Consider the following 27249-nt stretch of genomic DNA (forward strand, 5'->3'; position numbering starts at 1 on the left):
TCCTACGAACACTCTGCAAGGGTAGACTCCTGTTGGGAGGAAGCCAGTCCAAGGTTCACACACTCAGCTTCACACCAGAGTGTGTCACAGCCAATCCTAACAACCAAACAATACTGGTTGTATTTCTACTCTCTGGTAAGGTGGAATGGGAAAGTCACCTGGGCCCATGCAGGCAGGCCAAAATAAGCTGCTTCGGGCCATATTGGAGGTATGCTGTTTAAATGCTGCATGTCCTGAAGAGGCCAGAAGCTGCAGGAGGGGACGACTAAAATGGTGAAAGGTCTGGAACCATGCCCTATGAGGAACGACTTAGAGAGCTGGGGATGTTTAGCCTGGAGAAAAGAAGGTTAAGAGTGTGATATGATAGCCCTGTCAAATTTTGAAGGGATGTCATATTGAGGAGGGAGCAAGTTTGTTTTCTTTCTGCTGCTCCAGAGACTAGACCCGAAGCAATGGATGCAAACTGCAGGAAAAGAGTCCCACCTCAATATTAGGAGGAACTTCCTGACAGTAAGGCTGTCCAACAGTGGAACACACTCCTTCCGGAGTGTGGAGTCTCCTTCCTTGGAGGTCTTCAAGCGAGGCGTGATGGCCATCTGTCGGGGATGCTTTGATTGTGATTTCCTGCATGGCAGGGGGTTGGACTGGATGGCCCCAGTGGTCTCTTCCAACTCTATGATTTCTATGGGAGTGTGGCTTTGGCATGGCTTCCGCCTCTTAGGACTCATGCACATTTAAACAGTATAACCATCTACCCTCCGTGTGGCGCCCGAAGCGGCTTTATTTTGGCCTGTCTGTATGGGCCCCTTGAATCCCAAGCACGTTTCTTGCCACCTTGCACCCCATTTTGGGAGAAAGGCTGGATATAAATGCAATAAATAAAACAGTTTCTAGCCCTCATAGTGGCATCAATATATATGTGCTTGAAAGCATGCAAAAGTTAGCACTTCCACATCTTGGTTTCTGGCACCTTGCTATTCTCAACAGAAGGAGCATTCTGCAGACCAAGAGCCAAATAAAATAGCCTTTACGTTGCATAGGTTGAAAAAGCATAAAGATGCAGATGCAGTGTTAGCTTTCAATGTGTATTTTCTGCCATCATTTGTGTAGCTATCTCTTTGCTAAATCCACACTAGTTACCCAAACAGTGCAATAAAAGGTTGCCTTGAGTCCCCCAATGGTAGAAAGGTTATAAAATAAACCCATATTCTCAAGAGAGGATTGTCAAGAGCAGAAACAGCCAGGCAAGGCCAGCATATTCTGAATATCTTCTTCTCAGCTTCAACCTAATAATATACTCATATTTTTAGGGTGAGCACATGCCCCGAGGCCTCTGAAGCTTTCCATCTTTAGATGTTCATTCCTTACATATATTCAGTCTATTCTGGGACCTCGGTTTGTTTTTGGACGAAAAAAAGAAATCACTGGATTTCCCAATAAAGGCAGCTATTACAAGGAGTTCCCCTCTTTAGCAGCCGCTCTGTAAACTGGTGCTGGCTGGGGATTCTGGGAGCTGTAATCCCTAAGGGTAACTTTTACACTACTACCACCCTTCTCTTCTTAGAAATCAGATGGGATCTGGTGCCTTTTAGGGTATTTATTGGCACTAAATCTATCACAGTCCTTACATTGGCAAGTTATAGTTTTGGGGGTTTGTCAGGCTATGTGTCCATGTTCTAGAAGAATTTGTTCCTGACGTTCTTCAGATGCCAAAGCCACAGATGCTGGCGAAACGTCAGGAACAAACTCTTCTAGAACATGGACACATAGTCTGACAAACCCCACAAAAATCAAGGATGCCAGCCAAGAAAGCCTTTGCCTTCACATTGGCAATTTAGCCATATTTCAAGAGCAAGTGCGGTGTACTAGTTTTAGTGTTATACTAGGACTCCGGAAGAGCAGGGTTCAAGTCTCTGCCTCAGAAGAAGACAATGGCAAACCACCTCTTGTCAAGAAAACCCCACAATTTAGGGTTGCCATTAAGTCGGAAACAACGTGAAGCAACGCAACCTCCACACTTGCGGTGGGATAGGATCCTCTCATCCGAGGATGCTTGAATGCCCCAGAAGTAACTTTTCACTTTACAGATGTAACTGGGCAACTCTGGAAAGATGAAAAAAGTTGCCTGATGATCATTTCTTTTAATAAAAAAGCAACTCGTTCAGCCAATTAATTGCACCAAGGTGTCAGCCCTGATAATAATGAAAGCATCCAGCCTTTAAAGGATTTACAGAATCATTAAAGTATCTCATCCATTCATTAGCTGATTGCATAGGCCTCCTTGCAACCCTTAATTGATTTAATCAAGGCTGATACTTAGTCAAATTTGCTCATTACTATACCCTCAATTTAGGTGCCTTTTTGATGATAGAAGAAATCACTCGATCAACAAAAGCTACTGCTTGTTCTCAGAAGAAGAAGAAACGCTATTTTTAACACCATTGGACACCCCTTGCTTAATATATAGCTCTAACCCAAATGAACACCTTTTAACCTTTTGCCCTATTAATTTAAATTTCACTTCTTATGTCAATGAACCTATTGGGTTATTAATTCCCCAGTTAAATTGATCAAAGCCCGCAGCCATAACAGGAAGATTTCTGTCGTCCCCAGAACTTGGAAAAAATATAATTTGGTTGCTTTTCTTTGAATTTGGGAGTCCAAAATCCTTCCAGGGATGGAGTATTTAAAACAGCCACTTACCAGTTGCAAGGTTAAGCAAGAGACATTTGCTAGCACACTATTTCTACCAAAAGGATCTAATTTTCCCCATTCCTCTCTGGTCCTCAGAGGAGCCTTTTCCCCTTTCTCCATGGCAAACACACATAGATAGAAAGCACTGACCCTCCTCTACTCTCTCATCCATCCAACTTTTAGGGTGAACCCAAAACGTTATGGTCTCTGGAATATGCCCCTAGGTTTTACCCTCGACTTATCCAATGGGACATTTCAAAATCCATAATGTTTGCCCCAAAACCTGCCCTCGACGTATACACAAGATCAGCCTATACATACGGTACTCACCCCAAAGGTTTCAGCTTTGCAGAAATAACGTGTCAGAAGTGTGAAGCTAAGGAATACACCAGGATCTAAAAATACTCCCCTCTTTGCCCAGAGCGAGCGAAGCACAGTGTTCAGAAAGAAGTTAACTCAGAAAGGGAGACCCATCCCTGCTGGAGAGCTGGGCAGGGGGGTCCCATTGAAAAGCATCCCCTCAACATGTACATGTAGGGAAGAGACACATCAGATAGAGAAGAAGCCAAGAGAACCAAGGCAGCAGCTGACCGCCAGGTTCCCCTGGAGAATTCTGCGCCCAACTTAGTCAACACAAACTCATCTGTAGCCAACAGGGAGCTGGCAAAGGAAACAGCTCTTGGCACCAACCTGGTACGCCAAAGCACGACCCACAGCATCATGTAAATATTAACCAGCCTGCAAAGCTCTCACCGGGTTGGCAATGGCACCACGGGAAAGGAAATGAGACAGGACAATGGTGCCTTTGCTAGCCTTGGCTGTTCCCTTTCTTGTTTGCTTTGTGACTGTGCCTCGGAGCGACGTGGGAGAGGCACCCTGCCTCTGCTTTCGGAGGGAACATATAATGGTCGCATGCCCTCCAAGGTCTCCCAGAGGAAAACCGAGTCATGTTTGGCCAAGTGACATCAAAGTGTGGCCAAGGTTATGAATGTGGAAGAAGACACAAGCTAGGAGAGGCTGCAGCAGTTTGCTTTTGCCTGAGCCTACTGGGGAAAGAAATATTCTTCTAAGATTATAAGAAGAGCTCTGTTGGATTCAACCAAAGTCCAGCATTCTGTTTTCATAATGGTCAACCACTTCCCTGTGGGAAGCCCAACAGCATACCGCTCCCCAACATTTCACCGATTAAAACCAGGACACATGTGGCCAAGCAACAACAGCGTGTGGTCAAGGTGGCAAAAATTATCAATGCAGAAAAACAGCCAAGCTAGGAGACCAGGGTTAGATTCCTTGCTCGACTTTGAGACCCATTGGGTGACCCCTGGGCAAGTCGCATCCTCTCAGCCTCAGGCAATGCAAACCTCCTCTGAACAAATCTTCCCAAGAAAACCCCATGATAAGGAAAAGGGGGATTAAAAGGAACACAGTACGGGGGATATTGGCAAAAAGAGCTCCAGAACGGAGGCGCTATGGGCCATTAATGGCTACTGACAAGGAGAAAATAGGTACTGCATCCACATAATAGGTACTGTGTGTATTGTTGTTAAGTTCCAGGTTGATATTGAATACCAAGGGCTTATCATCCAAATAGCAGGCAAAGTGGGTCAAACCGGCTTTGGAGCCGGCTGTACCACTTTTCGCACATGGTTGAATGCCGCTCTTTATTTCTTTGTGGTTTGTTGTGCCTTCAAGTCGTTTCCAACTTATTGTGACTTGTGCCTTGGTATGTAGGTATGCATGTATTTATATTTATTTCTATCCTGGCCCCCCTCTCTAATTCAGGACTCAAAGTGGCATACAACAAATTAAAAAACACATAGTTAAAAATGTACAAAATACAGAAATTAAATAAAGATCGAACCATCAACAAATTTAAAACCGGATTAAAGCACGCACTATTAAACACACCCATGCATGCAAACGCACATACACCTGCACAACCATTGGCAAGATTCAGCATGTTGTTTAGGAGAGACGGGCCTCATACAATCACACATCAAATGCCTGTTGAAATAGAAAAGTCTTTCCTTATTGGCGAAAAGAAAATAGGGAGGGTGCCGGAAATTTGTATCCCTTTAGTTTCTATCCATACGCTGGAGCTGGGACCGTTAAAACAGTGTCATTAATTCTGCAATGTGGCAGCAGCCTATGTGTGCTCCACAAAAGTGAGTGCTCTCTAGGCTTATGGCTTGTCACTTTTTGCATTGCTTTCCAAACACATGACGGAAACACGACAGCCTGCGGTTTTATAATTATGTACTGTCACAACTCCCAAAGGTGAAAAATGAAACAACTTCTACATTCCAAGGTGCAAAAACGGGCTGAGCAGGAAGATGTTCCTTAGTATTCTGCCTCTGCTACTGCAGTTATCTAGACCTACGGATCACCTTATCCCCTAAGACCTGCATTGTTGTGTGTAAACGTACCATGTTGCAAACAGCAGCTTAGGACCTGTCTGCATGGGCCAAATAAACCAGTCACCCTTGTCTTCTTGACAAGGAATCCAGACGATGCAGGGCCCAATCCAAGTCTGGGGCAAATAGTCCAGACAACATCCAGGCTTTTCAGTGCGAAACCCAGGTTATATCCCTCTTATTGTTAACTGCCTTCAAATCGACTCCATTGCCTTCCCATGAGGCTGAGAGAGTGTGGCTTGCCCAAGATCAGCCAGTAGGTTTGTAAACCTCTTAAAAACATAAGTCTGTTTCAACTTAAAGCAACTTTGTTGTTGTTGTGTGCCCTGAAGTTGTTTCTGACACATGGTGGCCCTAAGGCAAACCTATCATAGTGTTTTCTTGGCAAGTTTCTTCAGAGCGGGGTTGCAACTTGCCATCCTCTGTGGCTGAGAATGTGTGAATTGCCCAAGGTTTGTAAACCTCTGAAACCTCAGGGGGTTTGTAAAACCCTTAAAAATACAAGTCTGCTTCAGCTTAAAGCAGTCCTTTGTGTGTTGTTATTGTTGTGTACCTTCAAGTCGTTTCCGACTTATGGTGATCCTAAGGCGAATCTATCATGGGGTTCCCTTGGCAAGATTCTTCAGGAGAGGTTTGTCACTGCCATCCTCTGAGGCTGAGAGAGTATGACTTTTGTACAAGTGGGTTCCCATGGCTGAGCGGTGGTTCAAACCCTGATCTCCAGAGTCATACTCCAACACTCAAACCACTGGACCACTCTGGCTCTTACAAAACAAGAAAGAGAGGAAAGGGTTAGTGGTATGAGCCAATCTATCTAGTTGGAAAAGCTGTAAGCTCTCTGCCACTTATTCTGCCTTAGCTCAAAGCAAACAAGAGTTTAGGGAGTGTCTCCGGCATGCATGCTTTGCTTATTTACAAGAGATCCCGTGAATAAGTAGGTGAAAGGAGATGGTGTCGCTGAAGAGTGACACTATCACCGGGTGGCAAGAACCCAGCTGGAAAAAAAGTGCTCTGATTCGAGATAGCACTTTTGGGTTGGATCACCATCAGTAGTTGCTTGAAAAGATGGATCTGCTCTAGGTTTCAGTATGAACTTTAATGGACCCCTCCCCAAACAGGTCTGATCCCTTGCAGTGATGATGGTTTGACTTATGGCAACTCTGTGTATAATAGAGAGCCATAGCGTGCCAAGAGAGTAAAGTGATCCCTTCGTAAGTTACAATTAGAATACATTGGGCCCTTGGTAACACTGTGGTTTCGTTTCAGGACCCTCCATAGATATCAAAATCCATGGATGCTCAAGTCCAACTAAAAACAATGGCATAGGAAAATGGTCTTCCTTGTATAAAATGGCAAAATCAAGCTTTGGTTTGTGGAATTTATATATTTTAAGAATATTTTCAAGCCATGGATGCCTGATTCTGTGGATAATAAATCCCTGGAGATGGAGGGCTGATCGCACAATATACAATAGGACCCACTTCATGTCAGGTATCAATCTGTAGGAATCAAAGCCGTGTTTCAGAGCTCCTAGCAGATTTTCATAAAGAAGTCTATGTAAAATCAATACAGCTTTGTCAAAAGCAAACCTACTTAGCATTGCAGTACTATTGCCTTTGGACTCGAGTGCCATGAAAACCATGGAAAATTAAACCTCAGTCATATGCATTTTGACTCGAGTCTCACCCCGGCCATAAGACTTAACAGCAAGATCCCAAACATGTTTACTCAGAAGGAAATCCTACCATTTCCCATGGGCCTTACTTTCAGGTAAGCACATTTTGAATTACAGCCTAAGGCGCACGTAATTTTCTTTTTCGATTCAGCCTGGAAACACTCTTCGGTGATCCTCAAAGCATCTTCCATATCTCTCCTGATTCAGACAATGTTGAATTTCTTCTCCAGGGAATAAACGGAATTTGCCTGCCTTTTCTAATTTGGAAGAATCTTTATCTTTTATTGGCTCGTGTCTCAAAATAGCACCTGCTTCTTGAGAACATATTCCTCATTTTTAAATCATCTGCGAATTAATCAGTTACAAGTAGGGTGGTTAACATATATTTATTTAATGAGTTTCCCTTCTACTTCAGCGTAGCTTCTGTGCGCAAAAGATATTATTAAAACTGGCACTTTAAAAAAAGCATTGAGCATAGTCTAAATGAGCTCCTTGCCTACCTGAGCCACATTTGCTGATTGTAGATCAGGGAGATCTACATAAAACAGATGGTTTATTTAAATCATTGAGCATTGGACTACGACTCTGGAGACCAGGGTTCGAATCCCTGCTCAGCCATGGAAACTCATTGGTTGGTCTTCGACAAATGATCACAAATCACATACTCTCAGCCTCAGAGGAAGGCAATGGCAAAGCCCTCTGGACAAATCTTGCCAAGAAAACCGCATGATAGGTTCACCTTAAGTCAAAACCAGTTCAAAGGCAGACAAACAACAACGTGATGAGGAAATTGTGGTCTAAATCCTACTGATGGTATTGACTAGAGTAGAAGCATTGTGTCAGTGGGGTTTACCTATGTGTTGACTCAACAACTGATTCAATGGGTCTGCTCTAGTGAGGGCTAACCAAAGGAATCCCAACCATAGTGTGTTTGTTTTGGTGTTTTAAAAAGCTGGTTCTTGACAGGAACAGACTTGCTCTTCTTTCAAGCGACCCAGAAGGGTTAACAATATGAAGTAAACATGCTAAACCCATTAAACCACCAGAAGTGCAACACTTATAAGATAAAAAGTAAGGTGTTTACCTTTCCTGATTTCCAGGTTCTGCTCACATTACGACACTGAAAAGGGAGTAAGAGTAGCTTTTATATTTTGTTTTCACCATGCACCCAAAAATAGACTACAAGCAACAGGTACTTATGCAGTGGTTTAAATAAAACACACACTAAAACACACACTCAAACTCTTCCAAAACTGAGACATCGAAAAGTTCATTTCTTCTGGGGAGTATATACATCAGGAGAAGTTAAACAGAACAACTGGGCTTGCTCTGTGCATCTAGCAACCCAAACTGCTAGTCTTATCTTCTATTCTGGAAATGGGGGTCTTGAATTAAACAAAATCTGGAGGTGGGGGAGAAATGAAGGAAGGAAAGAAGGAAGAAAGCTTGTCACATGTACTCTATTTTGTGCATTTCAGTTGAAGCCATAAAGATTTGGGGATGTACTAAAAGAAATTACAGTACTTGCCTATAGGGAAACCATACCTGCCCATAGGGATGATGATGATGATGATTATTATTATTATTATTATTATTATTAAAATGATGATGATGATGATGATGATGATGATGATGGAATCATTGGAGAATACATGCCCATAGGAAATCTTTGGGAATAGTTGCCCATAGCAAGCATTCCCTGGTGATTTCCTATGGACAAGTATTCTCCAATGATTTCCAATGAGCCAGTATGCATTCTCTATGGGCAATTTTTCTCCAATTATTCCCTATGGTCATGATCTCCTATGGGCAAGTATGGTTTCCCTATGGGCAAGTACTGTCATTTGTTTTAGTATATTTTCGGATTAGGGAAAGCTGGGGCGGGGGGCGGGATCTCAAACTGTGGACCCTACCATCCTTTCCCTGCTTTTCAATTTCCAACCTTTTCTCCCATGCCCTTGGATCCTGGGTGCAATGCTAGAAACTTTGGACTACTCCCCCCCCCCCCCCCCCAAAAAAAAAACCCTGGGAAAGGGACGTGTTGGTTTGGAAAGCTTGCCAAGGAAAGAAGGATGCTCCACTCTGTGCGTAAAAGCGCAAAGTTTGCGCACCAAAGCAGGAGACTTTGTGAGCTATTGAGACTTCCCTTTCCTCTTTTCCTGCTTTCTCTCCCTGGCCAGCTGGCAGAACTCTTGTTTGGCATCAGCCCTGGCTCCCCTGCCCTCGGATCGTGTCCACCGATGGCTCTAAACCTTCAGGACTCACCTGGAGCCGGAGCGCAGGGATGGAGAGGCAGGGGCTCCAAGGGCGCAATGGAGGAGGAAAGGCTCCTTCTTGGCCCAAGAGAGCCCTCCCTCGGCCGCACCTCCACCTGGCCTCCTTTCCTCCAGAGACTCCTCCTTCGCCTCCTCCTCCTCCTGGGCTGGCTTTCCTGCCTTGGGTGCCCCATGCCCAGGGAAAGAGCTGGCACCCTCTTTCCAAAGCCTTGCCCAAAGGCCTGGGGACACCCTTGGCAAAGGTCTCCAAACAGCAAAAGCTGGGACCCTTTTCATGGATGTCCATGAAAGCCAGGCTACAGCCAAGCCCTTCATTTCTATGGGTTGTTTGTAATCCACAGAATGCTTTGAAAATATTGTAAAGATAGATGCATCCCAAATAGATGCATTCCCAAAAAGCAAACCTTGATTTTGCCCTTTGGTACAAGGGAAACCATTTTACTGGCCCTTGGGAGTGAATGGGCCTTAGGTCTCCACGGATTTTTTTTATCTATAGATTCCAGCAGCCATGGTTTGAAAATATTTTTAAAAATAGATAAATTCCCAAAACAGCGAACCCTGATTTTGCCCTTTTGTACAAGAGATACCATTTTACTGGGCCATGGGATTTAGTAGGATTTAAATCTCCATGGATTTTGTTATCTACAGGGGGTCCTGGAACCAAGTTCCAGCAGATACCAAGGGACCACTGTGCAGGTTGAGTCTCCCTTCTCCGAACTGCTTGGGACCAGAAGTGTTTGGGCTTTCTGATTTTTATTTTTGGATCATCCTTTACATTACATTCCTTCAGGTATTTAAAAATAGCTATCATGTCACTTTACTCTTTCCACACTGTAGAAACAATCCAGGTTGACACTGCTTTAGCTGCCATGGCTCAATGCTATGGAACTGTAGTTTTGGGAGACATTTAGCCTTCTCCGTCAGCCATACCATTACCACAACAAACTCCAGTTCCCAGCATTCCATAGCACTGAACCATGGCAGTTAAAGTGGGGTCAACCAGGATTACTTTTGCAGTGCAGATACAGAGTCATTCTTCATAAAGTTTGGTTTCCAGACCTTTATATCCCCTTGGTTGCTTCTTTCTGGACACAGGAGTCCCCCGCCTCCTTTGTGCCCAATTGTTTGATGAGTTCAGTGTTTCTTCTCCGCCTTTGAGGTTCATTACCATTCTTCCCATCCAAAGACCCAAGCAGGTGATAGATTGTTTTGCAGCAACTGTCAGATCGATGTGCCCGCTTTATGTCTCACGCCCGTCTCCCTGTAAATTATGAGGCAGCCAGGAGCCGTGATGGGCACTTAGGTACCCAATAATTTCTCCCTGGCAATCACTTGTCCAATTTGTAACTTACAAAGGTGCTATAAAACACCGCTTTAATTGACTGCATCTGGAGGCAGCAGCTGCCTAAAAGGAGCTGCCAAATTTTTTGGTCCCTCTGCCATCTTAGGAGGCGGCGGCCAAGGAGACATATCTGACACTATAAAGGATGACTGATAGGTTTCCCAAGCAAACGATAAACTTTAATCTTAGCTAGAGAAAACTAATTCCGAAACTGCCAGACGCAAAGATGGAAACCCAACTGGTTCAATCCAAGTCGCGGACAGGTAAGACCAAGCATGGCATAGTAGTGGTTTGAGTGTTGGACTGGGACTCCAGGAGACCAAGGTTCAAATCCCTGCTCAGACATGGAAAGCCATTGGTGTCTTTGTGTAAGTCACATTCATTTTTATTGATTTTTCTCTTGTTTGATTTCTCAACACCTTTTCCTGATGGAGAAGCCAGTGGAGCTTCGAAAGCTTGCATTGGATACTTTGTGTATTTTGGGTGGCCCACTAAAGGTATCACTGTTTTGTGGATTTTGGATGTTACTGTACTCATTTATTAGAACAAAGCCATTGTAAGCCTCCTCTGAAAGAATAGTCAAGAAAAACCTAGGATAGGGTTGCTATAAGTTGAAATCCAAGGCAGTGGTTTGAGTATTGGATTACGAATCTGCAAGACCACAGTTTGAATCCCCACTTAGCTATGGAAACCTACTGTGGAAGGGACCTTGGGCAAGTCATAGTCAGAGAAAAGGCTCCTCAGAATAAACCTTGCCAAGAAAAATAATACTTTTTGGATCCAACATGGTGTTGTGGATCGAGTTCAAATCTCCACTTAGTCCTGGACACCCCCAGAGTGAACTTATGCAAGCTACCATCTCTTAGCCTTAAAATGCAGCAATGGTATTTTAACCTGCCTTGCAGGGTTGTTGTGAAGGTAATAAAAGGAAGAGGGGAAACAAAGTTCCTAGGAGAGAAGGTAGGTCATAAGTGGCAGAAAGCAACAAAGAAACAAACAGGGAGACAATTCCCTCCTTTGAAATTTTAAGGAAATAAAATGCTGGCCTGTTATTAGAAATGTTGAGTTAACATATATTTTTCATTTTAGGGCTAACCAGAGAGATGGAACCATTAATAGCATTTGATATATTTCCACCCATATTGGGAAATAAAGAAAAAAAATGCACAATATAATAGTATTAAATGAAACAATGATTTATTGCCGGGGTTGGGATATTAAATACATCAATGCAGTGTACCACTCGATGGATTTTAACATTCGCTGTTAAGCTGGCGAGAGGAAAGAAGATAATCGGGGAAAATATGTTGTTATTGATTTTTGTAGAATAGTGTTTATATTTTAAAAAAATTAAATTTTGAAGTGAGGTAGGATGGGTTTATTGGCTGCTTTATGAGTACTGTTCCAATTTTGGAGAAGATGCCCGAGAAATGCAAAGGAGATGGGAACAAACAGCCTTCCATGAAGTATTTGTTGTTGTTGTGTTCCTTCCGACTTATGGCGAACCTATCATGGGGGTTTCTGAGCAAGATGTGCTCAGAGGTTTGCCATGGCCTTCCCCTGAGGCTGAGAGAGTGTGACTTGTCCAAGGGTTTGATGGCTGAGCGGGGAATCGAACCCTGGCCTCCAGAGTCTTAGGCCGACACTCAAACCACTACACCACACTGACTCTCTAAGTACAGTATACTAACACATATATGCAGAGCTGTGCAACGTAGACTGTGAGACTGGATTCTGGTCACTGTCTTTTGAAGTACAAGGGTGCATCTACACCATTGAAATAATGCAGTTCAACACCACTTTAACCGCCATGGCTCTGTCCTACAGAATCCAGGGATTTGTAGTTATGTGAGGCACCAGCTCACTCTGGCAGAGAAGGCTTAAAGACGTGGCAAAACTACAAATCCCAAGAATCCATAGAATGGAATAGCATTTTACCCACGAGTCTGAAATAAAATGCAACAGCCATGGCATTGCAACGCCGATTCTCGGCTGAGCTCCTTTCAACTTGTTCAGGATCCTGTACAAGGAGAAAAGGCGGGATACAAATTAATGGCATAAACATTAAATACCCAGCTTCCACATTTTAATCAGAAACAATGACAACTTTTGAGGTTTGGAATGGAGATTTTGCAAAGTGGTTTATTGCATCACGGTCTGCCAATAATGGATTGACATTAGGAAGTCAAAACCTGCGATATCCAAATTTTACCCAGATGTTTTCAAGTGCTAACATCTCATTAAAAAATATAATAATAATAATAATAATAATAATAATAATAATAATAATAATACAAGGGGACAGCAAAAAGAAAAAACTGCCTCCATGGCAAAGATAAGTCCAAGCGCTGGAGCCGGCTGACAAGGCCAATGCCTGCCCCAGACAGGTCTAATCCAGGAGGGATCAAGTCTTCTATGGAGGCATTAAGAGCCTCACCACACTTGGCATTGGCGGATCATCTCCTGGAGCATTCGGACCCCCTCCATGCTTTTATCCTTCAAAGCCATGGCTAAGAGAACGGGCTTATTCCCGGCTTCTTGAGACACCGAGGTCACGAGATGTTTGGCACAAATGTGGACGAGAGGCTGAAAGGCAAACAGAGAGTTTACTTTAGGGAGAGGTATCCCTACAACAAAGCAATGGAGGCAATCTTCCCTACAATTTAGCCCCCACACAGTCTGGGTTTGCTGCTCCCAATATAGAGCTGCATCTCTGCGAGTTCAGTTGCTCATGCATATGCCAGTGCTCAAATAAAGATGGAGTCAACTACGCAAAGGTTTTTGAAATGCATTTAAGGCATGCAGAGTTTTATCCCGGGTCTATTCGCATCAGGTATTCGCACAGCTGAGAATCCGAATCTTTTTTGGAAAAACCCAGGGAAAAATCCGGAGACTGGTTATTCCAGGTTAAGTGGCAGTTTAATCGGATGGGTTCGAAATGCATGTGAATGGCAAAGATTTAACCCAGATTCTCCCTGGGCCTCATTCCCACTTGCAAAAAATGCGGTGTGCGATCCGAATCAATGGATCAAATTGACAGCGGAGTGTGGATGCCACTACATTTGCCCAGATCGCATTTCCCCCCCTGTAAAATAACCCACTTGTGGTTCACATTCACGAATGAATCAATTCAAAATGGACCCGCTCTAGCCGGCCAAAGGGCAAATTTAAATTGATTCCGTCCGCATCTGGTTCACACTTGCGCAAATTGATTTATCCAAAAGACGGGGGAAACATAAGCGTCAAAAAGGCGTGGGTAATGGGCCTAGCGCATGGCCCTCCTTGCAAAACTGCTTCAATTTAAATGGCAACAGGGTCATTTGAACCAGTTCAAACCCAATTGCGATCCGGTTTAAAAGGTAATGTGAATGAGTCATGGGAGCAGTACCTCGTCTTTGCCAGGAGGACTGTGTGGTGGTGAGCAAAGGGCTGCTGACGTTGTCTGCCACCACGTTGGGCTCGACGAGAACGAAGGTCCCCATCTTGCCGTACTGGGTCACTACCACCACCAGGAGTGTGTTCCCAAAATCGGTGCACACCACCTGCGTCGGGACGCCCCGGATCAGCTCTTCAGCGCCTGCTTCGAAGCCAGGAGGGACTTGGCAGCCATGGCGGAGAGCTTAAAAAGAACATTAACATGCAAGAGAGAAGTTCCCCCAGAAGGCAAAAGGCCCAAGGAGAGGGGGGGGGGGGGGTTGGGGGGGTGGTGGGGGTGGGGGGGTTGGAGGGGATGGGGTGGGGGTGGCTGGGGGGGGCGGCAGTGGAGGTTTGTGGGAATGGCACAGGGGTGGGGGATTTGGGGGGGGGTGGGGCGGAGGTGTTCCGCTTTGCATCACGTGTCCTTCGCCTGGATGGAGCTCCAACCTTGGAGGGGTGAGGAGCCCTCTGAGCATGTACAGAAAGCCTCTCCATCCATTAGTTTTCTCAGTGAACCAAAACTTATAGTAAGGTGGAACATAGTGTTTGCAGCTTCTGTTTCGAGCAGAAAGCATCCAAATCAAGCAACTTTGCGCTGCACTGGACTTTATTTCTCCCAAGCCTACAGATCTTTAGGGGTGTGTGTCTGCACTCTGCCTGTTGAATTGCAGCCTGTCCCTTTAAAGACCCGGCTTCCTTGCAAAAACGGAAGCAGCAAAGATGGCAGAGGTTTCCCCTCCTCCTCCTCCTCTTCCTTTCCAGCCAGACCTCGCTTTGCAGAGGTTCTTCAAGGCATTGCAATTTTTGCAAATTGGCAATTGCAATTCCTTGCAAAAAAAAAGAAAGGGGGGGTCTGCTTTGCAAGGCGTTGCAGGCAAAATGGGGGGGTGCAATGGGGGTGCAAATGTTGGAAAGGGGGAAAAGGGGTGGAACTGGAAAAGGTCCCCCAGGAATGGAGGGTGGCCTGGTGTAAAGGCTCTAAGTTGCAAGCCCCACTTTGCAAGGAGGGGCCCCGGGAGGCAAGGCAATGCAAAGCAAAGGCCCTCGCCCTCATCCCTGACTCACCTCCAGGCTCCGGCTTTGCTACTTTGTGCATCCGCTTTGCGTCACGTGACCTTCGCCTGGGCGGAGCTACAGCTTGGGAGGGGCGAGGGACCCGGGGAGGGGAGGGGCGAGGAGCCCTCTGAGCATGTGCAGAATGCCTCCTCCTCAGCCACTATTTTACCTCAGTGAACCAAAACTTATCGTAAGGTGGGAAATAATGTTTGTCATGGCATACTTCCACTTGATTGAACTTTTATGTCACTACCATTCTTGCTGTTTTGTTATTTTATTTACTAGTGTCTTACTATATACATACTTTGTTTAATTGTATATTGTGTCTATACAGTATATATATATATGTGTGTGTGTGTGTATACATATACACACAAACATGTATTGTGTGTATATATGTGTGTGTTGTGTGTATATATCTATATGTATCTAGTTTATATTTCATTTATACTGTGTGTGTGTATATATATATATATATATATTTGCTTATATTATACGTATATTGTGTGTGTATGTGTATATATATATACACACACACAATGTAAACCACATAATACTGTATCTATATATATTGTGTATATATACATATATATTTGCTTATAATGTATGTATATTTATATTTATATATGCAATATAAACTATATACCCACACAATATTGTATCTATCTATATTGTACATTGTATATGTGTCCATATGAACTTATAGATACACACACACACACACACTATATATATATATATATATATATTGTGCAATATTATACATATGTAGTTTGTATAAATGCAATATAAACTCTCTCTCTCTCTCTCTATATATATATATATATATGTGCACATAGACACACACACTATAGTGTGTGTATACGCTCAGAAATAATCCAGTTTGACACCACTCACTGCCCAGTGGAGCTGCGTCCACACAATCCGGTTTGACACCACTTTAACTGCCACGGCTCAGTGCTATGCATTTTTGGGAAGTGTAGTTGGTTGCGGCACCTTGGGTGCATTGCTGCATGGCTGAATGGGGTTGGACTGGATGGCCCTTGGGGTCCCTTCCAACTCTATGATCCATGTCTCTATGGTCCTGGAAGAAGAAAGCCATGCCCTTCAGTTCCACCAGAGGGCAGCAGAGTTCCACTGAAAAAAGGTCCCTGAATAACTGTATTCCTTTCTCTCTAAAGGAATGAATGATAGAAAGCTTGGTTCCTTATCACTCTCTTTCCTGCTGCCAAAGAACATGGCAAACACACAGGCTGCCTTTGCCTTTCCATCTCTGCTTTTGCTTCCCAGAGATTTACCTGCTCAGCATAGCTAATGGCAGCAACTGTCAATAAACAGCTCCCTTGAGAACTTAACAACCACACACACACACATATACATCTATAGAGAGAGCAATAAAGGACCAAGCACTGGCATCCTCTAAAGATCATTTTATTCTCCAGCCCAGAAAGGGCCTGGCTGTGTCCGTTCACATCATTGCTAACCTTCAGGATTTTATAGGATGTGTGGATGACAAACAAGGGGTGTCAGTTTGTTGTTTGTGTGTGTGTGTGTGTGTGTGTGTGTGTGTATAAACTCAGATCCCTAAGGGGAGGGGAGGGGAGCAGCAGGAGAGATGGAGGAACAAACCACTTTCAATGCAATGCGAAGTCGAAGGCTTTTAAGGCTGGCATTCATATATTTTTTGTGGGTTTTTGGGGCTATGTGGCCATGTTCTAGAAGAGTTTATTCCTGACGTTTCGCCAGCATCTGTGGCAGTGGCATCTTCAGAGAACGCTGGCATGGAAGAGAGTGGGCTGCCGTGCAGTTTTCTTGGCAAGGTTTGTTCAGAGGAGGCTTGCCATTGCCTCCTTCTTAGGCTGAGACAGTGTGCCTTGCCCAAAGTCACCAGGTGAGGTTGCTGTGGCTGAGCTGGGAATCAAACCCTGGACTCCAGAGTCCAGCACTCAAACCACTAGGCCACACTGGCTTTATGGACAGCACCATTTAAGAAGCTTGTCTGCAAACTGGAATGTCTCCAGAAGAGGGTGCTAAAAGGTCTAGAAAGCGAACCCTATGATTGAGGGAGATGGATGGATAACCATCAAGTAGCTTCTGGTTATACAATACGCTCCAACATTTTATAGATGAAAGTTGGGATGCATGTGGTCAAGAACATCAGAGTGTGGTCAAGATCATAATTAGTTCTTTGTGGGTTTTTGGGGCTCTGTAGCCATGTTCTAGAAGAGTTCTTTCTGACATTTCGCAAGCATCTTCTCTGAAGTTGCCAGCCATAGATGCTGGTGAAACATCAGAAATAAACTCTTCCAGAACATGGCCACATAGCCTGAAAAACCCACAAAAAACTATGGATGCCAGCCATGAAAGCCTTTGACTTCACACAAGATGATAATTGCTATCAATGAGGAAAAGCACACCGACTAGGAGAGGTTTCAGCAGTTTGCTTGGCCTGAGCCTCCTTGGAAGGGCAAGATTCCACTTCTTCCTCTCCTCTCCCATCTCTGAATTCACTGAGTGCAAACTCCTTTCGCACTTGGAACTCAGTTTGCTGCGGTCGAAGTAAGATGAGGATAAAGGAAGAAACTGGGAGGAGAAACTAGGACATTTTAAAACCATGTGAGAAAGTGGGATGACATAGAATGAATCCGGATTATCCCTGCCGCATTGGGACTGTTAGAGGGCATGCTCTACTATTCTGAGATTCTCCTTGGGATGTTGGCATCCCAGCGGGTGAATCAGAAGAGCCGTAACTTCAAGAACCAGTACGTAAAGAGAACTTGTGGCTCCTCTGAAACTATCAAAGATATAGCCATGTCAGTCTGTAGAATCAGTTGTAGAGAGATCTTGTAGCACCTTTGAGACTGACTGAAAGAAAGAAGTTGGCAACATGAGCTTTCCTAGACTCATATCTACTTGCTCAGATGCGTTTGGAAGTAGACTTTAGTCTGTGAAAGCTCATGCTGCCGATCTATTTCTTTCATTTGGTCTCAAAGGTGCTACAGGAGCTCTCTACAACTAGTAGAAAGAAAGAAGTCGGTAGCGTTAGCTTTTGTAGACTTCAGCCTACTTCCTCAGATGCATTGGGTTTCAAGAACAATTGGTGGAGTTTTGCTCTCTCTGCTTCCCTCGGCTTCTTCTTTCCTCCTTGTCTGGTTTTCCTTTTGTGATCTTGTTTTTATAACAAAACCTTGCAGACCTGAAGCTCCTCCATTGCTCCTCATAAACATCTTCCGGTCGGAGGAGCACCCATTGGGATGCCATGCTGTGCGATGACTGGCACACTTCCACCAAGGAACCTTCCTCCATTATCTGTTGGGGATGATTTGCATCTGCCACCCACACATTGATGGTTCTTCTTCTTTAAGAAAGAAAAGGCACTGTAACATCCCAGGCTGGTTCCTTGGGAGTTGGATGAGCTTGAAGGCAAGGCGGAGGTCATTTCCAGTGGTTTTGCAAGGAGCCAAATCAAGTGCACCTCCGGGGATCTCTTGTGCGGCGGAAATATTTCCTCCTCCTGTAGAAAACCCTACGCTTTGGGCTTCTGAATGGCCATTAACAATTGGCGCTTGTGGGAGAATTGTGCTATCAATGTGGCCGGTCAGTTTATTAGTTTACAGGTTATTACTTCCATGCACCGTGCTTTATTGTTTCCACTGTTGCTTTTGTCGGCAGCAGAAATCTAGTTTTATATATATACACATATATATATTGATTTATAGCAGGTCTCTGCCCTTCTGCCCCCAAGGGCTCAAGCCTAGGAGGAAGAAATGTGGATGATGGTGCCCAAGCCGAAAGCAACTTGTGCCTCAGAAAAGTTTTAATCTTGGCTTACTAAGGAGTGGGATGGAGTGATGGTAATTAAAGGGAGAGAAGTAAGGTTGCTGTATTTACTCCAAAGAGGAAATCCAGAAGGGAGGAGGGAGAACAACAACACTGTTTTGTTGTGAGTCATGGTGTTCTGGGATGGAAAGGCCTCTTGCCTGTTAAGCTTTGGGTTTGGATCTCGTCATTGACGGGGGACAATGAGCATTAATAGGAAACAGACTGTTCCAAGCAGCTGGAATATGACTCATAATAGCCATCATCCAGGCTGCAACTGGTTTTGTTTTGCAGATCCTCTTTACAAGAGGTCTTGGAAACTAGTAGTTTGGACTTGTTGCTGCTTCTGGTGATGATGATTTGTTTATCAGTCGTAGATGTAGGCTGGAAATCCACTCTGGATTTTAATATGGCATTTAAAGGTGTTCCCCATGGGGACTGATCCTGTTTCCCCCCAGATAGTCACATTATCTTAGATAGCTGCTTTGGCACTTGGAATAAAGCCTGGAGAGGATTGACTGCCCCGCTGACATTGGGGTCACTGATCATCAGGGCGTACCTTTCCTCCAAAATGCTTGAGATGCCTCCTTTCTGTCTCCAATCCCATCTCTCACAAGATGGAGTCAGGAAGGAGCCATCTTAGATGCTGGAAAGAGTCGCCCAAAAGTATATCCCAAAGGTCAGAGAGCCAGGAGGCCAAAAAAGCTTGGACAGGATTGCATGGAGGTTTTGGTAACTGTTGTTCTGCAGTGATAGAACTAACTTAGAGCAGAGCGTTGCCTGATCTTTTGCTCTTTAATTTACATTATACCTCCTTTCAATCCGCAGCTGTTGTCTGGGATGGACCAGGACTCCTTCAACTCCCAAGTTCTCCATTTCCAATGGGACCTATCATCCTGAATATGCTCTTCCCCTACTTCATCCAAGGAGGCCTGCTCCAGGTAGGACATGACATTCCAACACTGTAACTTGAGTTAGTCTAATACGTAATACTAATGAAGCAATTGCAACAACATCAGGTTTTATAGCAACATTGATTGTGGTATTATAATGGGCCCTCCACAAATGCTGAGGTTAGGGGCACAGGACCTCCATGAAAATGGGAAAACTGCAAACTGATGTTTTTTCTAACCTGAAAGAACACTTGTCTAGGAATCTGTAGGTTAGTGGCTCTCAAATTTTGGTCCTCCATATGTTTTGAACTTCAGCTACCAGAATTCTCGATTGTTGGTCAAGTTGGCTGGGCTTCTGGGAGGTGAACTCCAAAACACCAGGAGCACCAAAGTTTGGGAATCGCTGCTCTAGGTCCTCCAGTGCAACTCTATGGTTGACACTCACCGGACGTTGACCATAGAATTGCGTTGGAGGACCTATAAATGCCCAGAGAAGTGTTTTCTCTAGGAATCTCTAAATCCCTCATCACAACTCTATGGTCAACCTCTGGCGGAGTTGCACTGGAGGATCTAGCGATTCCTAGAGAGAACGTGTTACTCAAATCCATGAATAATCAAATCCGCAAAAGCCAAAGCCGCAGATATAGAGGCCTGACTGTGTTGTTGTTGTTGTTGTTATAATTATTATTAAAAATGTGAGCCACACTTCTGGATTTAGGTTCACATGAGACCAGCTAAATTAAGTCTCTTCTCCTTCCAGGCCTTTTCTAATCTTGTTCAGAGCTGGAGATAATTTGCTGAGTTCCATCGCTCCGCCAGAGGTTAATTCAATTGGGCTTGGGTTATTTATTCATGCCCGGCTTTGCTAAGTGTCACCACAGATATGAGAGGTTCTTGTTACAAGTTATATGAGACGGCTTCATTAGCCTGATGCAGACTTCATCCAGATTGTCTCTCCCACCCTCCACCCCTCGGCGCATCACCTTTCCACCTCTGCGTCGCTGTCCTTTTGGGGAAGCATATTACAACCCATCCATGTGCTTTGCGCTTTTCCCTACCTAGCACCCTCCAGATATTTTGGATTACTAAAACCCGTCACCATTGACCATTGGCTGTGCTGGTGTGGGGATGATAGGGGTTGTAGTCCATATCATACTACATTGGGGGAGACTGGTTTGTGGATGAAAGGGGGAGGCTTAATTCCAGATCCCTTTTAAACTACAAATCCCAGAACCCATGCTTTCAACCATGACTATAGCCCAAAACACACTGCAGAAGTAATCCAGTTTGATACCACTGGCTTAATGCTAAGTAATTCTGGGAAATGTAGTCTTATGAGATATTTAGCCTTCTCTGTCAGAGAGCTCTGGTGCCACAATAAACTACAATTCCCAGGATTCCCTAGCACTGAGCCAAGGTAGTTAAAGCAGTTTCAAATTGGATTATTTCTGCAGTGTGTGTTTGGACCTATGGCATCTATTATCCCTGACCACCGGGGTTGATAGGGATTATATTCTGAATGCCACCAGTTTGGGGAAAGGTGATTTGTGAATAATTATAAAGCTTGGGAAGGTTACTTGTTTGGATTATAAGAAGCAATATATTCAGTGGCATGTTGGTTGAGGATTCCTGGGAGACACAGTCCAAACAAAGTAATGTGTGAAGCTCTGGTTTGTTCTTGCTAAGAGAAACAAAGTGACCCATTAGATGATGCAGATGTGGAGACCTGTGAGCCAGGCTTTTCGGTTCTCAGTTAGAGAACCTTAGTGCTATAGCAAACTAGAGCTCCCTAATAGAGGATTCAGAGCCTCTCCCCATTGCAGTATAACTGTGTGGAACCAGTATGACGTAGTGGTTTGAATGGTGGGCTACAACTCTGGAGACCAGGGTTCGATTCCCAGCTAAAACCCACCTTGGGCCAATCACACTCTCTCAGCTTCAGGGCAAAGCAATGGCAAATCTCCTCTGAACAAATCATGCCAAGAAAACCCCATGATGGGGATAAGGATTGCCATGAGTCAGAAACCCCTACATACATAATTGTGTTGTGCAGAATCATTATTCCCAGTGGCTTCAGGGAAGCAATTAAAAGTCATTCCAGGTGGAATTGTCATTGGAAGAGTGAAACCATTCTGCATCTTGATCCTCTCTGCCTTCCCTCCCGGAAATCTGCCCCTTCCCTGCCTCCCTTCCTTATAAATCCACACCGCATCTGGGTTTATTGGCTGGTTCGATGGCACCGCTGAGCATTATCACAGACCCTGGGTGGTGCTACCGCGCCGCGTCTCAATGATTAATGATGGCATTCATCATCGTACCTGTTCCCGCCTGCTATTTTTCAATTAAATTGTAAACCGGGGCCGAGGATCAGTCATTAACTTTTCAAGGCGTGAGGAATGGTCCTTTGCACATCTTGATCTCCTCCAGGGAATAAAACACAAATACACATACACACACACACACACACACACACACAAACACACAGATCAACCAAGCAACATTGTCATGGTTGCACACCGTGAAATATGCTTTTCCTCGCCACATGGGTGCTTCCTTCCAGGTGCCAATAGACCTTTCCAATCTGCTCTGGTTGAGCCAAGCCACCGGTTTGCAAACAAGAGGAATGGAATGGATTTTCTGATTCTTGACCAAACCCACGTCCCATTCTGGCTCGACAAAGCAAGCGTTTGCACGTTCAATGCTAGCAAAATTGCATTCACACATGCACCCTCTTGGAGGGAGAACCAGCGAAAACAGTTGATGGACACAGATGAAGAGGTTGGAAAGATTTCTTTTTTGGGGGGGCTACAACAATAAAGGGGTTTCTCCACTATACAAGTAGAAGGGAGTTATGCCTCTTCGGTTATCATGGCTTCATCTAAGAGGGAATCTTTGGATTTGTGGCTTAGTGAGGGACCTAGAGGAGCCAGTGTGGCCTAATGGTTTGAGCATTGGACTATGACGGTTTCAATTCCCAGTGTGGCCATGAATCCCACTGGGTGACTTTGGGCAAGTCACATGCTCTCAGCCTCAAGAGAAGTCGATGGCAAGCCTTCTCAGAACAAACCTTGCCAAGAAAACCTCATGATGGCTTTGCCTTAGGATCACCATAAATCGAAAATGACTTGAAAGCACCTTAGGGTCTCAGTAAGTCGGAAACAACTTGAAGGCACACAACAACAACAACAAAGAACTCCTCTGCTAGAGGCCATCCATTTTAGATTTCATAGCGATTCAGATTTTGGAATATCTGCAAATACATAGTGAGATATCTTGGAGATGGAACCCAAGTCTAAAAAAATTCTCCTTCCTAAGAAAATCTGGCCTTGGACTTACGGCGTCTGGACCAATTTTCTGTAACCAGTAAACTTTCTTCCTTACGATCCTTTTTTCTTGACCCACCAAAGTGTTTAGGTTTTAAAATGTGCTTGGCAAAGTTCCTTTTTCAGGTTACAATTTCCAGGGCCCCACAGCCAGCGGGGCCATGTAACTTGAGGGATTCTGGGAGCTATCATTGCAAAACAAGAAACCTTTGCTGAGCTCTCTTTGAAAGCAAGGATTTTTGCCTTTACTAGTATTCCCAACCGACCTGGAAATGCTGTTTTTCCACCTCCGACACAGACCACCTCCAGGTATCACTGGAACAGGAGGAAATCCAGCTCATAACCTGTGGCATCAAGAGGCAGATTCATTAATTAAGTTGTCTTCTTTTCAGGCATGTCGCTGATTCTCTGTGAAGGATGCCACAAGGCTTTTCATCGTCACAGTTCTTGTTGCATCGCAAACAGCCCTTCTTTGCAGAAATGGGCCGTGAACATTTCCCTCCTGGTTGCCTCCTTGGAAGTAATCAGTTACCTGGCATGAAAATCAAGGGTGACATTACCAAAAAAAGTGTTAACAAACTAGTGCACCATTTTGGATTCTGGGAATGGATTTGCTAGTCCGGTTTAGTTCCTGAGAAAGTTCCATTTTTGGACTACGACTCCAAAGAAAACTGGAGAAGAAAATGCTAGAATGGGTTTGTTGTTCCTGCTGAGAGCAGCTGGGATTTTTAGTTTTGCAAGGTCTTTAGCCTTCTCTGCCAAAGAGTGATGACGCCTGACGCAAACTACAAATGCCAAGATTCTGTAGAATGGAGCTGCAGCAGTTAAAGTGGTGTCAAACTGCATTATTTATACAGTGTAGATGTACCCCTAGAGTGAGGTGGGGTGACTCTTTCTCTGGCTATTTTTAAAAGGACACTTGCCAGCTCCAGAAGAAGACCCTGCACTGAGTGGGAGACTGGTTTCAATAGCCTAAGGAATGGGTTCCCAAATTTTGGTCCTCCAGATAGTTTTGGACTTTAGCTCCCAGAATTCCTAACTGTTGGCCAAGCTGCATGGGGCTTCTGGGAGTTGAAGTCCAAAACAACTGGACGAACAAACTTTGGGTCTAGGAGGCCCCTTCCAACTCTAGGATTCTAGGATTCATCTGAAGTGAAAAATGCAAACTTGAAAACTGCCATTTCAAAATCTGAGCAAAGAGCTTGGAGAACTTGGCGCATGCCCAAGAACTACAGATCCTCATTTGAGTGCTGTTTGGTCCAATGGTGGGAAAGAAAGTGTTTTGATGGCTCGACTGGGTCCTGACATGATAGCCCTTTATTACATTACATTACAAGCGAAAGCCCTTCATTACATTCTTCCGAGGAGGTCTGAGCTTTTCCTTTGCATGCTTTGCTCATTGAGGAGCTACTTAGTATGAGAGACATGTTTATTTAGTACCAAGAAGAAGAAAAGAAAAGAAAAAGGGACCATCCATCATGGCATTTGAAGTCTCTGGAAATCTCACAGATGTGGACACATCGAAGGAGGGGAGGCAAGGCAAGATTAAAGCGCTGTCGAGCCATTGACTGTTGGCTCATAATATGCTTATCAGGCTGTCAGAGCAGCCTCCCCTGATCTTCCTGGTGGTGGCTGAGATAGAGATGCCTCACCCGGCACACTGGGAACCAAGCGGCGCTCGGAGAAACCTCTGAAGCGAAAAACGACAACAGCAACAAAGATGGAAGAGAGAGTGGCAAAGGCAGAGAGATCTCCTATGGCTGGGAAAGAAATCTGCCTGGTTCTCATTGCCCTAGGGAAGCAAACCATTTTGCACCTTCCAAAGCTGGTAAGAGGGGGAAAAAGGCCCTCTTTCCAAGACATTTCTAAGGCTTGGGATAGATTTGGGTGAGAATAATAATAATAATAATTTATTTATATCCCACCTGTCCTCTGGGATATTAGCTCTCTTTTCTATTCCTTCATTCAAGGCATTGATAAAGATGTGGAATAACACTGAGTCCAGAACAGAAACCTGTTGCATCCCATTGGTCACTTCTCTCCAAGATGAAGAGGAGCCATTGCCCCTCTGGGTTTGGTCTGTCAACCAGTTGCAAATCTGCAAAGCAGATCAAAGCAGCTAACAATAGTAAAACAACATTAAAATACAGTAAAACATCACAACCCATAAACCCTCCCATCCACAATAAAAATGCATTTTTATTACAAACTAAGCAGGGGCAATTGAGGGGCAGTTGATGGGAGGCCACTGAGAGGCTAGTCCATGCATCCAAACCCATGCACCCATTTTTGGGAGAAAATATACATACAACCATGTCTTAGTCTTAGTCTGGGGGCCAATCCTGTTCCTTTGGGCTCAGTGGCATCACCAAGATTTGTGGCACCCCAACTCATGTTTCTCCTGGGCTACCTTGGCTGGCAGAGGGGGGCAGTTGGGTTTTTGGGGGGACAGACAGTGAGCGACCACCCCACTTGGTGTTCAACCCGCTTGAGATGTCGCCCGGTGAGGTCCGCATCGATGCACACCCCTAGTGACACCCCTATTTTGACTTCCCCAGATGCTATAAGTTGGAAATGACTTGAAGGCACACAGCAACAACAAAGAGCCTTTTTCTAACTACAGGGAATCCCTTCCTTTTCACTTATGGTTTGCCATAATACAACCCATGGCAAATGTATAATGTAATTAATATGCCTAATTTGCCTACCATCCTTTGCTCGCAATGGCACAACCAATGCCACACTGAACTCTGCGACTTGAAGTCCCCCCAAAAAGGGAAGTCCTAAAGTTCTGTACCTGCTCAGGCTTTGGGTATCACTCAGAAAAGATTGTAAATGGGATTATAGTTTACCTCCAAGGCCACGTTCCCTTCTGTTCTCCCCTGTCCTCTCTTTCGTACACTGAGGACTAGAAAGTTGATGCCTGCCTTTCAATGGTGGGAAGAAAGCCATTAGATGGGTTGAAGGGAGAGCTGCAGGATTGTAGAAACTTGCCAGCTTCCATCACAAGAGGGAAGTGATTTGGGACTTGGGGATCTCAATAGCAACACCAAAAGAATATTAAAATTCTCTATCTTCCTTCCAGCTGATAAAGAAAGGAGATGCCAATCGCATCCGTTGGCGTGTTGGGAAGTGAAATTATTGCAGTTTAGTGGGCAAGGAGAGGGAAAACTCAACACCGAAGCACATTAAATGGGTTTGGAGTTTGCCTCTGTTATGTGCCATGCAACTCCAGAGAGGATGAGATAGGAGAAGGAGATATTCACCTAACATTTCCATGGAGAAACCTACACTTTTTTATTGGGGAACATTGAGCATCTCTCTCCAATGGGTTATTTTCTCAGATTGACTTTGTACGCTGTATCCCCAGAGACTCCTTTCCTTCCTTCCCCCCCTCGTACTTTGATTCTCTTTTAATGAACACTTTGATTAAATAAAAATGACATCAACCTATTTTTAATATGGAAAGAGAAGGAAAGGTGGAGGCGGAGGAAATGAAGCCGGTGCTGTTTAGCTCAATACAGACCAGAGAGGGAAAGGAGAATTGGTAGCATGCAGGAAGAACTATGTGAAACAAGGGAGAAATTAGGGATGTGAAAGGCAATCAGTCTCATTTTTCCTTGCATTTCTCAAAATCCCAATACTCCTCTACATTACGCAGATGAGGGCTGGATCCACATGGCAGAAATAATCCAGTTTGACAATGCTTTAACTGCCGTGGCTCCATGCTATGGAGTTTTGGGATTTGTGGATTGGTGAGAGATTTAGCCTTCTCTCTCAGACAGCTCTGGTGCCACAACAAAACTCCAAATCCTAGGATTCCAGAGGATGGAACCATGGGAATTAAAGTGATGTCAAACTGGATTACTTCTGCAGTGTCAATGCAGCCTGGGACATGTGTGACCAAGCAACATCCCAGTATGGTCAAGATGATGAAAGTTACATTTTCCTGTTTCCCAAAGCTAAGCCCCAGATCATTAGATTCATCTACAACACTTGGTAGATGAATCACAATATGGTGCAATATCAATATATAGAGTATGCAAACCAGGCAATTGAACGGAGGCTTGTTCAGGGGTCTCCAAGCAATTGTGGGTATTAGGGGGAGCCTTGGTTAGTTGCACAAAAGACCCACTCTTCATATACATTCGTAGCATGATTATTTCTTAATCGCCACTGTGCCCAAGGATGAAACAAGCCCCATTCTGATTTCAGATTATGTTGTAATACATTTGCACTTTGGAGATCCAGGGATTTCTTAAGAAACGGTGAGCTGAATCTATGAGTGACTTGTCCAGGTTATTAAAAGAGTCCCCTGTCCATCGGAAAAGCTCTGCTGG

General features: G+C 44.5%; 3 protein-coding genes across 3 annotated transcripts in view; 1 reads left to right on the top strand and 2 right to left on the bottom strand.

Moving 5' to 3' along the window:
- LOC121914363 (transmembrane protein 184A-like) overlaps positions 1–3402 on the bottom strand; it is a 308956-nt gene extending 305554 nt beyond the window's left edge. The window contains exon 1 of the mRNA XM_042437753.1: positions 3025–3402. The gene's annotated coding sequence lies outside the window, so the exon portion shown is untranslated. The remainder of the gene's footprint in view (positions 1–3024) is intronic.
- A 9106-nt stretch (positions 3403–12508) lies between these two features.
- Positions 12509–14938, bottom strand: PSMG3 (proteasome assembly chaperone 3). Its single transcript, XM_042437443.1, is given in 4 exon segments — positions 12509–12987; positions 13790–13801; positions 13803–14020; positions 14884–14938. Coding segments are annotated over 4 exon segments (414 nt in total). The 5' UTR covers positions 14915–14938; the 3' UTR covers positions 12509–12834.
- Positions 14939–14991: 53 nt separating this feature from the next.
- The window catches only part of ELFN1 (extracellular leucine rich repeat and fibronectin type III domain containing 1), a 194798-nt gene continuing 182540 nt past the window's right edge, over positions 14992–27249 (top strand). Inside the window, exons 1-2 of the mRNA XM_042437434.1 lie at positions 14992–15069; positions 19522–19634. The gene's annotated coding sequence lies outside the window, so the exon portion shown is untranslated. The remainder of the gene's footprint in view (positions 15070–19521; positions 19635–27249) is intronic.

The sequence above is a fragment of the Sceloporus undulatus genome, chromosome 8 (assembly GCF_019175285.1).
Source record: "Sceloporus undulatus isolate JIND9_A2432 ecotype Alabama chromosome 8, SceUnd_v1.1, whole genome shotgun sequence".
Lineage (NCBI taxonomy): Eukaryota > Metazoa > Chordata > Lepidosauria > Squamata > Phrynosomatidae > Sceloporus > Sceloporus undulatus.